Source organism: Leopardus geoffroyi, chromosome C3 (assembly GCF_018350155.1).
Source record: "Leopardus geoffroyi isolate Oge1 chromosome C3, O.geoffroyi_Oge1_pat1.0, whole genome shotgun sequence".
NCBI lineage: Eukaryota > Metazoa > Chordata > Mammalia > Carnivora > Felidae > Leopardus > Leopardus geoffroyi.
In genome coordinates, this window is record NC_059338.1 from 51,022,501 (window position 1) to 51,037,235 (window position 14,735).

Here is a 14,735-nt window from a genome sequence, read left to right on the forward strand (position 1 = left end):
CCACGCTCGGCCGTGCCTGCAGGGCACCTCCCCACCCACCCTCCCGAGGACCTTACAGAGGGAGGTGTGCCATGTTCTAGCACTGCCACGTGCAGCAGTTCTGCTCAAACCCCCCCAAGTGCCAAAACTCAGGGAATGAGGCAGAAAAGAGACAGTGAGTCACCAAAACACAGAGACCTCAGCCCACCGCAGGCTTCTGCAAACAAACGCACAGCAGCCTGTTATCTGCTTCAAAGCACGGTCAGGCGATGGGTGGTTGCTCCCTTAAACTCTGCACAGCCATTTGTTTTTCTTTGTTTTTATTTTAGTTTATTTTTCTCCCCGTGATAATGGTATCATGAGATCTGACACACAGAATCCAAAATGGAGAGGCAAGCACGTTGTTGCACCCTTGACTGGATACTAAGCTCAATTCTGAAATGTAAAGGAGAGAGAGGGCAGGGGATGGAATGGGGGTTCAGCAGCAAAGAGCCTTTCATCTCTGAAACATAATTTTAGAGAGGAAAATAACAGAAACAAGTCATGACCAAAAAGAAGCTGAAGCTTGCAAAGGTCAGGGAAGCTCGAGTTTCCCTTAAGGCATAGAGATTCCCTTGGCTTGGCTTCCGAGGACACACCATAGGGAGTGGCCCATGACATTTGTGATTTTATTAGGTGGGCTCCCCACCCCCTTTCTTCCCTCAGCTCTTGTAGATGCTCTCCCAGGGTGGCTACTATGTACAAAGAGACATCTGGCCTGTGTAGCCTTCCTTACCCATTAGCCAAGTTCCTCTATCTTGATAATCTGTTCAGCTGGCTGGGTAACGTATCTATAATTCATATCTCCTTCTGACCAGCCCAAGTCTGATAAATACCCTCCCTTTGATAGGCCCATCTGGGTTACAGATGTTTGGATGCTGGATTCCTCAGGCTCTCTGCTCCTCTCAGAGCCTTTGGGAGAGGAACTCCTTTGGGCTAGATTTCTTGCTGAGGGTGGGGAAAGGGAGAACATTGAGTAGGACTTGAAAAATGAGGAGGATTGTTCATATGCCAATCATTGTCCATGCATGTTAGTAATCTATCTGTAGGTGTGTCCTCCACTATAGCATCTGTTGAAATTGGACCCCTTCAAAGTCACAGTATAATGGAGTTGTGAGCTTGAGCTCTGTGATTTAATTGTAATAATAGGATGCTATATATGAATAATTTAGAGACAACCACTAACTCAACCAAGTCACAGACTCTTGTAGAAATCCAGAGCTCTACATCCCTATGAATCCGAAGTCCTTTCAAATGACCCAAGCAATATTTCTCACAGGAAAGCAGTCTGCACCCCATATTCTGCTTTTTTTTAAAGTTTTATTTATTTCTTTTGAGAGAGACAGAGATAGCATGAGTGAAGAAGGGGCAGAAAGAGAGGGAGAGGGAGAATCCCAAGCAGGCTCCACACTGCCTGAGCAGAGCCCAATGCAGGGCTCAAACCCACGAAACTGCAAGATCATGACCTGAGCTGAAATCAAGAGTCAGATGCTTAACAGACTGAGCCACCCAGGCACCCCTCCATATTCTGCTTTTAGTGCCTTGGCCTGCTTTTAATTTTGATAAAATTAAATCCAGGGAATTTTGACAAAATTACTAAAACTCTCCACTAAGTTGTTAGCACCTACTCTTTATATATTCTTTATATTTGTTCCTCTGCTTAGCTCATTGTGTCTGGCACATCACAGGACCTTGATTAATTGTTTTTCAAAATATGGTTCTTTCCAATAAGAGTCATGAAAGACACTCAATATTTTTAATAATAAAATTCAGCATAAGGAATACAAGGCAGAGGATAGAGGGAGGAAAAGTCTTTATGTGAAATAAACATAAGGGAGTTGGAAAAGAGAAAAGTTCTCCTCTCCACTATGCAGATTTCTTCTTCCAAAAGAAGAAATTCAGAGCTAATTATCCTTTTTTAGATCATGATAAGTAAAGATCCAAAAGTGTGGTTCCTATTGTGAACAAGCACTAGACATTTGAGGAAATCTACCAGCATGAAAGACAGATATAAACTAAGGGGGGGGGGGCGGAGCAGATAAAAGTTGACTACTGATGAATCAGATAGAGTGCACGGGGAAAAAAGAATCACAATAAATCTTATTTTTAGCCTCAAAAAAAAATTGCATCCTCAAAATAAAAATGGATTAAAATAGAAAGCCAAAGAATAAGAAGGTCTTAAAAATATGATTGCTAAAATAAAAAATTCAACAGAAGAGCTGGAAGATAAACTAAAGGAAATCTCCAAAAAAAAAAGAACAAAAGAACAGTTACAACATATGAGAGAAAAAAGACAGAGAATAGATTCAGAAGATTCATCCTCAGGAGTTTCAAGGGGGAAAAAAGAGGACAGAGGAAACCGAATAAAGCAGTATCAATGTAATAATTTGACAAAATTTGCCAGAGGTAAGGGCATAAGTGCCGAGATCAAAAAGACCACTGAGCGCTCAACTGAAGAAAAATTATTTAAAATACCATAAAATCCCTCAAGTGACAAGGCTAAGATTCTAAACAACTTTTAAAAGGAAACAATTCCACCTCTAAAAAGACACACCATTATGAAAAGAGAAGCAAGAGGCAGCTAATGAATTTTTTTTCAAAAACCTGAGAGGAAAGGTTTTCTGACCCAAAATTTTACCCCAAGGCAAACCTATTGATTTTGTGTAAAGGAAAACGAAAACACTTCAAGAAATGTTTTTCAGAAAAAAGTTACCTAAAACATTCTTTCTTAGAAAGTTACTTAAGGATATTTTCCAGGAAAAGAAGATTGTAAGTTAAATGTCTGGTAAGGTAAGGTAATCAGGACATGGTGGCTCCAATCCAAAAAGCAGCAAAGGGCATTTCTGAGATGACAACTGTGTAGCAGACTTAGATAACTGGTCAAGATTGGAAGAGAGAGAAAAATAGAATAACCTAGAAGGAAGAGCTCCAGAAGAGTGTAAAAAAAAAAAAAAATTATATAGATTAGTTGATAAGATAATTGAGACTATCAAAAATGATGGAAGGGTCACCTGGGTAGCTCAGGTGGTTAAGCGTCCAAATCTCGGTTTCTACTCAGGTCATGATCTGATGATTTGTGGGTTCGAGCCCTGCATCGGTTTTTGAGCTGACTGCGTGGAGCCTGCTTGGGATTTTCTCTCTCTCCCTCTCTCTCTGCCCCTGACCTGCTCACTCACTCTCATTCTCTCTCTCACAATAAATAAATAAACTTAAAAAATATTTTTAAAAATGATGGAAGGAAGAAAGGGAAAAAAAGAGAGACTCAATGGGTAGGGTGGTGGCGGGGGGGGGGGGGTTGGTTGGGGAAGGAAGCTATGCCAGAAAGGAAATATAATAATAGAATCATAGTTTGTTCTACAGCGAAAGAAAGGAAGAAAGGAAGGAAGGAAGGAAGGAAGGAAGGAAGGAAGGAAGGAAGGAAGGAAGAAAAGAAAGAAAAAGAAATCATAGCCATGATGTTGTAAATATATATAACTGATTCAACTAAAGATAGTGAAAGAACTATATTGGAAATATGGAGGGGAGAAGAAGGAGACAATATTAGAGTCAAAGTCTCCTCTTTATCGTAAGAGAAAGCTAATGCACAATGTTTAAAGCCAATGAATCAAGTAATATAAATACAATATTTGGAGGTACGGAGGTTAAGTACCAAAAGAGACAGGTAAAATAATCAAATAGGGGAGCAAGGCGAGAGGGGAGAGAAAGATGGGAAAAATTAGGCAGGGGGCTGTCATCCCTACGTTTTCCAGTACAATTTGGTTTTGTATCCATGAGCATGTATTACTTTGATTTAAATATTTTTAACTATCAAAAAGGCACAAACAGTTCCTTTTATTCCACTAAGTGAATTTTGCATGTCGGGATAAGGAGGTCTGAAACATGTCTGGGTCTAGAGCTAGAAAGAGATCAGTTGCCATGGCAACTCTGCAGCAGTAAGGGGAATACGTTATAAACACCTAGTTAAGGGTAGTGGCTGTAGGTGTTCAGAGACATAAAGGGACACTCAAGAATGATGTCCGGTACCTGGAATAATGCTCTCAGTCATGACAGTGGGTTGCTGTAATCAGTGAGTGAGGAGGAAAAATGAGAACAAGCCAGATTTCTCCGTCTCTCCAGAGAGTTGGAAACCACTGTCATTAGTGAGGTTTAGCTTCTGCTTAAGGTTATCAAAATCTAAAAACCAAACCCAAACAGAATCTTTCTTATGTGAGTATTTCTGGGAATGTGATCAATTCCCCTTATTATTACTATATAAACAAAGGCTTCCCATCTGTCAGGTCTAATTATGACAATAATAACTAAAGTTGGATTAGGACAGTTTTTTAACACTGAAAACTTCAGTCACCAAAGCACTTCTCTATCCCTGATTTCATCTGACTCACCAAATAGCCCGAGGATATAGGTAAGGTAAAGTATCACTGCAATCATGCTCTTTTAGACATCGGAGTTTCAGAAAGTGACTTGCACAGTTTATATAGCTAGCGGAGCAAGGGCTCTAGAATTCAACTGTGTCCCGATTCTGAATTTTATACTCAATATTTGATATCACATGCCTCAACTACAAGCCGACCTACTAATCGGTGTTAACTGACTGCCCACACACAGGGTTACCATGAATTACTCTGCAAATCGTGGCCAACAAACACAAAGGCAGCCATTCAGGTATTGGGTGGGAGCTGAGACCCACTCTTCCCACCTTTCACCAACACTACACCCTAGTTCAGATGTGAGCCTTTTCATAATTTGTACAAAGGTACCAGTTATGTAATGAGGAAGCCCTGCCCACATACACCAATTAACAAGTTTACCACCTCCCTCCCTCCTTTCTTACCTCCCTGTAACACTCACCAACCCCTGCATTGACCATCAAATGGAAATCCTCATATTGACTTCTGTCTCACAACAGAAGACACATCAAATCTGTTAATTCATTAAAATAAACATGAGACAAACAACTGTATGTCAGGGCTGTTCTAGGCACGAGGTCTGTAGTGGTTAACAAGGGCCCTGATCTCATGGAGCTGATATTTCAAGCAAAGGAGAGGCAAACCAACATAAGAAAAACATAAGAAGGGATGAGTGTGACATACAGAATTAAATTAGTTGACATAATAGTGACTGAATAGCTTACTTAAGTGACGGGAAATCAGGAAAGTCCTCTCCAGGAGGTGCCATTTAAGTCGATATTGAAATGACAAGAGAAAATCCACCCAAGGAAGATCAGGGGAAAGAGGATTCCAAGAAAATGAAAAGCCCTGGGGCGAAAACAAGCTTGATCCATTCAGCAGGCACAGGAGAGAGTCAGGGTGGCTGTGCAGTGAGGATGGTGAGTGTGGCTGGGGCAAGAAGCTAGGCGAGTAGGCAGGGGTCAGGTTGTAGCAGAGCCCGTGAGCCAGGTGGGGAATCCGGATCCTATTCTAAGTAGAGTGGGGACAAAGAAATTAAGAAGGGGAGTAATGGGTTCCGATCCACCTTTCACAAAGGCTCTTTCTGGATGTTGTGTGGGGAATGGAATCTGATGGGGAACAGAGGAAGACTGTGGTCGCCTTAAGGAGACGTGGCGTTGGTTGTGCGGTGTCTCGTGGCCCTGAGGCTGCTCAACTGTTCAAGCTGCACCAGAGACTACACGCACATGAGACCTCTTCCTGGATCTCTGTTACTCTCTTGGGAGCCTAAGACTACAGGAAGAACGATCGTGGATGGTTGGTGCTGACCAGTGTCTACCGAAGTTTACCTTATTCACTCTCTGCAGATCCCCTCGCTTCCTCGGGTAGACTAAGTTGTTTGGCTTTCCTGTGCCTCAAGCAGCTGGTGTGTACACCTTCGGGCACACTTTACACCAGGCATATGTCGTCTGCTCCACAGAAAACGAGTTCTGGGAGGGCTGTCGGTTGTCCTCGCCATCCCTGTGTCTCTAATTACCTGACACCTAGTACTTCACAAAAATGCAATCATTAACGTCCGGTGGGACGTGTAATGTGGGAAATGCATCCCACGAGCGGGACACCCCAAGCCCCAGTCCCTTACCTCTTGGGTGAGTCGGGGTCGAAGCAGGTCTTGTGCACATCGGCCACCTCGGGGTCGCAGCAGTCCCCGTCGTCAAAGTCGTTCAGCATGTTGTTGCACTCCACGTGGCAGAGCCCGTCCCTGCGGTTCCAGGAGTAGCACCGGCCATGCAGGCGGCAGTCGCCCCCGTCATAGCCTGTGAGTGGGTGCTCACACTCAGGGTCACAGTGGTCATTGCCAATCTTGCTGGGCTCGCAGTTCACAAGCACAACCCGGTGGCGCAGGGTGGAGTTGTGGACTTGGTGGATGCTCAGCTGCCAGCTGATGTTGTAGCGGCTGAAGGCATGGTTCAGCGCCTTGTGCTGCCGGCTGATCTGCTCCTCGCTCACGGTGGGGTTCAGGCCCTCATCGTCACAGATGTTTACCACTCGGTAGCGGATCACCTTCTCTCCCTGGAGGGGCCGGTGCCCGTTGTAGTGGGAGATCAGCTCCACGTTGTCACAAGCCGTCCGTCCACAGAGTGGGGGCTTCAGAGGTGACACAATCTCGGGCTCAGGCTCAAAGCCATGCAGAACCTCACGCCGTGGGAACTCCCCATCTCTAAAGGGGGCCCACTGTTCTTCCAAGGGCTCAAAACTGGCTGTCAGGAGGAGGGAGGCCAATTCTTCCACTCCAGCTGGACGCTGAGGACTGTGCCGGAGATGGCTTTGCGGGAGGGCGGTCGACCAGAAGACCAGGGTGCCCAGGTGTCCACGAAAATAGCGGCCTTCCTCAGAGCTATCCCCCCCCAGAAGCAAAGAGCGACAGGATGCCATGAAGGGGCTGTTCAGGGGACCAGATTGCTCTGGGCTACTGGCCACCCGAGTGCCATCCACATACAGAGCCATACGATGTCCATCATAGGTGGCTGCCACGTGTGTCCATGTGCCTGGTTGGTAGCGACTGTTGCCAGTCACAATGGTGGCTTTCTTCACACGGTCGGTGCGAAGGGAGAAGAAGAAGCGAGCGTCTCGCCTTCCTATGTCCTTCCCTGAGCGGATCCCTAGGGCCCAGCCCTTGTCACTGACAGTGTGGGAGCAGTTATCAAACACACCTGGGAAAGAAGGAAGAATCGAGGGGAGAAATACCAGATACAAAGGGGATGGAGAAAAGGAGAAGAAAACCCATATAAATAGCGAGAATGTAGGTTTTTAGGGGGAAAAAAATAAGTGATACAGATTCCCCACCTGAGATGCTTATCCAGTAACCCAGAGCAGGCCATTCTGGCAACTTCGACCACCAGAAGGAATCTGACTTGAGATTTGATCCAATTTAACTCATTCTGGTATTTTTCAGTCATCAGAATAGAAGCGAAAAAGACGATGTCTAATGCAAGTGATAAATGTGCTCTAGAATTTGTCACAAATGTTCCTCGTGCTGAGTCCACATCTTCCCCCCACTTCCTCAGAAGCCACAGGGTGGGGGCAGTCACAGTTTCTAGGAAAAATGGTCATCTCCCACTCCCTCAAAAGGTCCTTTGTTCTCATTTGAATACTGAAATGATGATTCTCACAGGGGACAGGAAGGAGTTGGTGAACTGGGAAGTCTCTCAGAGAACACTGTAACAGACATCATTCCTAGCCCACTATCCCCTCTAGTGCAAGGACACCCATCCACAGTGAACAACTGTTCCCCAGCTTCTGCACTGCCCCGCAGTCCCAGACCGAAAAGAACAGTCAAGGCAGTTATAAGAATGATTGTTCTATAACCGGTGATGCCCACCACAGTACAGAAGTGAAACTCTACAGGATAAATGAAGCTGAAGTTCCACACCACACACTACTTGACCGCCTTACTTACTGAATAAACAAAGAGGGGGATGATTGGAGACAGCTAGATCGTCAATGTGTTGGAAGCAGGAAAAAGGAGTCAGATAGAACACAACCACATATAAAAGAGGAATCCCGAAGGCAATTTGGACGCCTTGAATATTCCCAGCAACCCATCTGCAGTTACGAACCCACCATCCCTTCCCAGCACCTCTTCTACTACTAGTATGTAGGTAGAGTCTTGGGAGCAAACTTTACTTGTAAGTTACACAGAGGCAGTATATTCACGTAAGAAATGCTTAATAAACATTTCTTTAAATAATGAATAAATGAGGGGCGCCTGGGTGGCTCAGTTGGTTCAGCATCTGACTTCAGTTCAGGTCATGATCTCTCAATTCATGAGTTCAAGCCCCGCATCAGGCTCTGTGCTGACAGCTCAGAGTCTGGAGCTTACTTTGGATTCTGTGTCTCCTGCTCTCTCTGCCCCAACCTCTGCTTGTGTTCTCTCTCTCTCTCTCAAAAATAAATACGCATTCAAAAAAAAATGTTTAAAAAAATGAATAAATGATGAAGAAGTCTGCTAGCCTTTGGATCACATATCTGAGGCTAACAGCACAAGTTGTTCTCCCCCAACCTGGTTATAAGAATTGCATTTCTTACCCTGAGCTCCTATACAATCCAACCCAAACAGTAGTTCTCTATGGAGAGTCAGGACTTAAAAGCCATGAGGCCTCCTGTTCTGATTCCAGTCAAGTGTTCGTAAAAGTCGCTACTTTTTCATAAATGCTAGAAAATTTTTTCTTCTGTCTCTAGTATAAATCAGTAACTTGTGATCTAAAAAAATAAAATAGAATAAAATAAAAATAAATAAAAATAAAAAGACAGGGTCAGAGTGGCTCAGTTGGTTAAGCGTCTGACTTCAGCTCAGGTCATGATCTCACAGTCCATGAGTTCAAGCCTTGCATCGGGCTCTGTGCTGACAGCTCGGAGCCTGGAGCCTGCTTCGGATTCTGGGTCTCCCTCTCTTTCTGCCCCTCCCTTGCCCTCTCTCTCTCTCTCTCTCTCAAAAACAAACATTTAAAAATTAATAAAAATAAAAATAAAAATAAAAGTAAACAAGACATTCTTTTTAACAAAAGCAATGCTAACAGACTTTGAAGTCCTGGTGAGGACTAGGTATAATGCAATGATGATGTTCCAGTTTTATTCATTGAGGAGGGTGTTGTTTTCACACTGAGGTCTGTCTGGTAAAGGAGCATAAGAGCTCCTACATTAACAGATTCTTGTATGGGGTAGACTTCCAACAGGGCATACAAATCTAGTGAGGTCAATAGTAAGCTTCCTGCTTCAGAGTTTCAATTTGGTTAACTTATTTTGATAAGTACATTTAGCCTTAATTATGTCCATCTCCTGACCTATGAACAAATGTACTACAATACTTAATATTTAATATCAGGACCATAGAGTTACTAATCTCTCGACTAGCAAATATCTGCTGGCTTTTAAGAGGAAGAATTGGAGAGGCTATTTCATATTTGTTGCACATAAATAGATGTGTCTACAGATTTTTCTTGACTTATGACGGAGTTACTTCTTTATCAACTAATCCTAAATTGAAAATGCATTTAATGTACCTGCCCTACTGAACATCACAGCTTAGCCTAGCCTCGCCCCACATCTCAGAACACCTACATTAGCCTACACTTGAGCAAAATCATCTAACACAACGACTATTTTACAATAGAGTGTCAAATACCTCGTGTAACTTATTGAATACCGCACTGCCAGTGAAACACAGAATCGTCATATGGATACAGACTGGCTGGAAGAGTACTAGCTGTTTACCCTTGTGAGCATGTGGCTCACTGGAGCCACATCCCTGCCACCCAGCATCACGAGAGAGTATTGGACCATCTACTGCCAGCCCGAGAAAAGCTCCAAATTCAGTATTCAAAAAGTACAGTTTCTACTGAATGTGTGTCACTTTCACAACATCATAAAGTCAAAGAATCATAAGTTGAGGGGTGCCTGGGCAGCTCAGGTGGTTAAGCTTTCGACTCTTTATCTCAGCTCAGGTCGTGATCTCATGGTTCGTGACTTAGAGCCCCGTGTTGGGGCTGTCGGCCCAGAGCCTGCCTGGGACTCTGTCTCTCCCTCTCTCTGCCCTTCCCTTGCTCTCTCTCTTTCTCTCTCAAAATAAATAAATAAACTTTAAAAAAAAATCATAAGTTGAACCAATATAAGTCAAGGTCTGTCTATATGTGAGTTGAGGTATAAATTATTAGGCTTCATATATCAATTAACAGATAATTTATATTTGGCATCTAGTTGCAATTTTGAACACTTTTATTTACTGTTCTTAGAACTTCCATTTTAGCATCAATAAAATAATTGTTTCTACTTATTTATCTCATAGGAAGCTATAAAATTATTAACAGTGTGTCTAAAATGATATTTCTAACCTCTTGAGAATGACATAGAAGATGTAATTTTGTCATACTAGTCTAGATCTGATTAATCCAAGTGTTAGTAATTATATTAGAAAAGATTTATTCAACAAAAGCACTAAAATAGTCATTTTAGTTGGGAGCTGTAGCAAATATGATGCAAGTATTACTTTTTAAATGATTACCATAGTAATTATCCTTTGCTCTCTAATTTAATAAGATGTCCAAGTAGCGTATGAGAAACCTCACTCGGTGCTTAGATGACTGCATTTTATTTTTATTTTTCCTTTTTTTTTTAATATTTACTTGTTTTGAGAGACACAGAGAGAGAGAGCACGAGTAGGGGAGGGGCCAAGAGAGAGAGGGAAACACAGAATCCGAAGCGGGCTCCAGACTCCAAGGTGTCAGCACAGAGCCCGACGCAGGGCTCGAACTCAAGAACCGCAAGCCGACATTGGATGCTTAACTGACTGAGCCCCCCCAGGAGCCCTTGGATTAGTGTCCTTCCAAGAAGCGGAAGAGAGCTAGCCCCCTGCCACGTGAGGACACAAGGAAGGGCCACCTGCAAACCACTTAGAGGATTTTATCAGACACTGAATCTGCTGGCGTCATGATTTTACACTTGCCAGCCGCCAGAACCGTGAGAAAAAAATTGCTTTTCTTTAAGCCACCTAGTCGATGGTGTATTTGTTCCAGCAACCCAAACTAAGACACCAATGTTATCAGCCACAGCTGCGGATCAGAACCACATGTGAAACTTTTACAGATACAGGTTCTTGCAAACCTATGCTGACAGCTTCTGCTACCCAACGTATTTACAAAAGAAGCCCGTCTTCTCACTGCTGCCTCATGTATGGAAATGCAGAAGACAGAAGTTGGGATTGGAAAGACGGTCATCAATGGTAAGTTAAATCAGACATGAAAGCGGAAAGCTCGTCTGAAACTGCTTTAAGCCATTTATTTAAGAATCGCATGTGATCAGGCGTTTGGGTACAACCTGTGCAACCATCGTACATACTTGCTCATTAATTCAGCAAACGAATGGAATGAGAGGCAGCTGAAAGAAACAAGGGCTTGTTAGGAATAGTGCACAGATATGATACTGACAGCGACCGTGGCTAATTGATTGTCAAGGAACTGATAATTAATTGAGGCTTTTTATTATGTAATAAAACTCATATTTAAGGCTACTGAAATGAAAATAAATATCCCCCACTCCCAGTGAAAGATCCATTACTCCAAAAGAAGAAACTGTGGCACTGTGGCTAACGTCTCCCTGATAATCACTGCCATCAGCCCCAACTTCTTTCATAAAGTCTTGAGTCCTTCTTTGTGAGGATTTTCAAAATTCCCAAGGCCAAAGTAAGCAAATATTTCTATCCTCCCACATTGTCTATAGTCCATACTAGTAATCATCCCTTCCTCCAATGTAGAGAACATGGATAGAAAAGTATGATTCTCTTATCTCTTGGGACTGAATAAACCAGTACAGTTAGGCTGAAATTGAAGCCTCTGCTCAAACACAGACGTAACCCCACCTCTGAATCTGTAACTTGAAGCTCCATGCTTCAGCCCTAGCTGGTGGGGAGAGGATCGTGTTGGTCACTTGAAGGACCGTCACCCTATTAAACCACACTGGATTCGCATTTCATCTCACTGTCTTGCTCCTTGTGGAAAATGAAATTTCACTTGGAATCAGTCATTTCCATTCATCAAACATTTACTGACCATCCCATTCATGCCAGACATAGCAACTCATTTCAGCTTTGGAAGAAAAAGCAGTCTTTGCCCTTGAGGATTTTTAGTCTCATGGGTAATTGGAAATATTATGAGGTGACTTCAACCTATCAGGACTTAAGATCAAGGAATATATAGGTGAGTGAAGACAGAGCCTGATCTCATACAGTCCAGTCTCCTAAGGGGAGAAGACTGATACCTGCTCTTGAAGAGTGGGGAAGAGTTGGCCAGGAAAAAGAATTATGGATCACTCTACACAGTGGGGACAGCAAGACGGAAGGCACCAGGGGTGGAAACAGGTCAAAGCAGGTCGTGCATAACACAGTAAGGGGCTTGGACTGAGGAAGTTAGGGACTAGCTGAAGATTTCCCTACTGCTGCCAAATGCCTCTGATATCCTAAGAGCACACAGAGGAGAGGCAGCATGAAACACCCCATGGCTGGCCTTGCCCTGAACACTTGGTCCAACTGCAGTTAAGGAACTTTCCAAAGCTTGCAGATGGACAACTGTCGCACAAGAAATACATGAACGTTACAAGAGTTCCGTGTAGTCAGTCTGCCCACGCACTTGCTCAGGAGATATTTATGAACCAGTACTAGCTGCCGATCTCAGTATTTGTGCTGGGGATTTCTAGTGATCAAATGGTTATTTGACATCATGGAGCATTCGGTACAGTGTGAGAGATAAGCCTTAAATAAGGAACTACAGTGAGATATGCTGACGGTTAGAAGTATAGTCATGTGAACAGCAAAAGAACCTCTTTATTAAAATATGGAGATGATATGGCAGAAATTCTCCCTGAAGTTATTAAATGGCAGCTTTCTAGCACTGACCCACCTTGTTAATAATTTGATTGTATCCAAATCTGCCTAATGAAACTAGGGGTACTCTGTTCACAGTCAGATTGTTTGAAAAGGTTAGGGAGACCTAAAGCCAAGGAACTCCAAGATGGAAGTTCAGACATTCCCAGAGCGAAGGTCATGACCATTCACCCAGAAGCATTTACTGTAATATTCCTTATATCAAATATCCACTTCAGCTGAGTCTTCTAAATTGGGATGCGGTGTTCTTTTTGTGTTTTTTCTCTTCTCAGCATGTAAAGATATCTCCCATTTGGGGCACATGGGTGGGTCCGGCAGTTAAGCATCCCGACTCTTGACTTCGGCTCAGGTCATGATCTCACGGTTTGTGAGGTCAAGCCCCACTTTGGACTCTGCACTGACAGGGTGGAGCCTGCTCGGGATTCTCTCTCTCTCCCTCTCTCTCTCTCTCAAAATAAATAAGTAAACATTTAAAAAAAAAAAAGGTAACTCCGATTTATATTTGAGCTTTCCAAAGCAATCTGGTGTAACTATCATTCAAACGGTAAAGCCGTCTTATGAGCTCGGCAGGATAATGGTCACCTCATTGTATAGATGAAGATACCGAGGCTCTGAGAAGTCGGGTGTCAGGCTGGGTGCAGAGAATACACTAGAGCTGAGGTGTCGTGGTCTTGTATTGTTTTCCTTTTCAGTGTGTCCTGTCAGTTCTGGTGAGCCCGTCTGAGCCAGCTCCACCACGGTAAAGACCGAGAAGGAAAACAGACACAAGCTGCCAAGTGTCTCCTTCTCCCTCTGACTAGTAAAGTAGATGTGTGTGCTTTGCTGGTGATCTGATCTTCTTATCACTTAAAAGGAGGAAATGTCACTTCAAGACGTACTATAAAGCCACAGTAATCAAGACAGTGTGGTATTAGTGAAAGAGTAGACCTACAGATCATTGAAACAAGACAGGAAGCCCAGAAATACACCCACATAAATTGAGTCAACTGATCTTTGACCAGGAGCAAAAGCAATACAAGAGAGCAAAGACAGTCTCTTCGACAAACAGTGCTGGATCAATGAGTCCACATGCAAAAATATAAAGCTAGACACAGACCTTAGAGTCTTTACCAAAATTAACTCAAAACGGATCATAGACCGACACGCAAAATGTAAAACTATAAAAATCCTGGATGATAACAGGAGAAAACCTAGACGACCTTGGATTTGGTGATGACTTTTTTAGCTGCAACACCAAAACATGATCCACGAAAGAAATAGTTTATCAGCAAGACTCGATTAAAAATAAATATAAAAACTATTGCACTGCTAAAGACAGTATCAAACCAATGAGAAAACAAGTCACAGGCTGGGAAAGAATACTTGCAAAGGTCACATCTGATAAAGGACTCTGCTCCAGGACACACAAAGAACTTGTAAAGCTTAACAGTAATGACAGAAACAACCCAATTTCAAAGTGGGCCAAAGATCATAAGAGATAACTCACCAAAGACCTACAAATGGTAAACAAGCATATGGAAAGATACTCCACATCATCTGTCATCAGGGAAAGGCAAACTGAAGCCATGAGATAACACCACACACGTCATAGAAGAGCCAAAATCCAGAACACGGACATCAAATGCTAGGAACATCTGGAACAACAGGAACTCTCCCACGTTGCTGGTGAAAATGCAAAATGGCACAGCTGCTTTGGAGGACAGTTTGGTGGCTTCTTGAAAAATTAAACAGGGGCGGCTGGGGGGCTCAGTCGGTTAAGTGTCCGACTCCGGCTCAGGTCATGATCTCGTGGTTCACAAGTTCGAGCCCCGCGTTGGGCTCTGTGCTGACAGCTCAGAGCCTGGAGCCTGCTTCTGATTCTGTGTCTCTCTCTCTGACCCTGCCCCCATTCATGCTCT

General features: G+C 43.4%; 1 protein-coding gene across 3 annotated transcripts in view; it reads right to left on the reverse strand.

Annotated features, from left to right (window-relative positions):
* Positions 1 to 14,735, reverse strand: part of PAPPA2 (pappalysin 2) — a 274,955-nt gene that overhangs the window by 226,865 nt on the left and 33,355 nt on the right. For all 3 annotated transcript variants that reach the window (XM_045452816.1, XM_045452817.1, XM_045452815.1), the window contains exon 3: positions 6,046 to 7,117. In XM_045452816.1, coding sequence (XP_045308772.1) covers positions 6,046 to 7,117 — 1,072 coding nt within the window. The remainder of the gene's footprint in view (positions 1 to 6,045; positions 7,118 to 14,735) is intronic.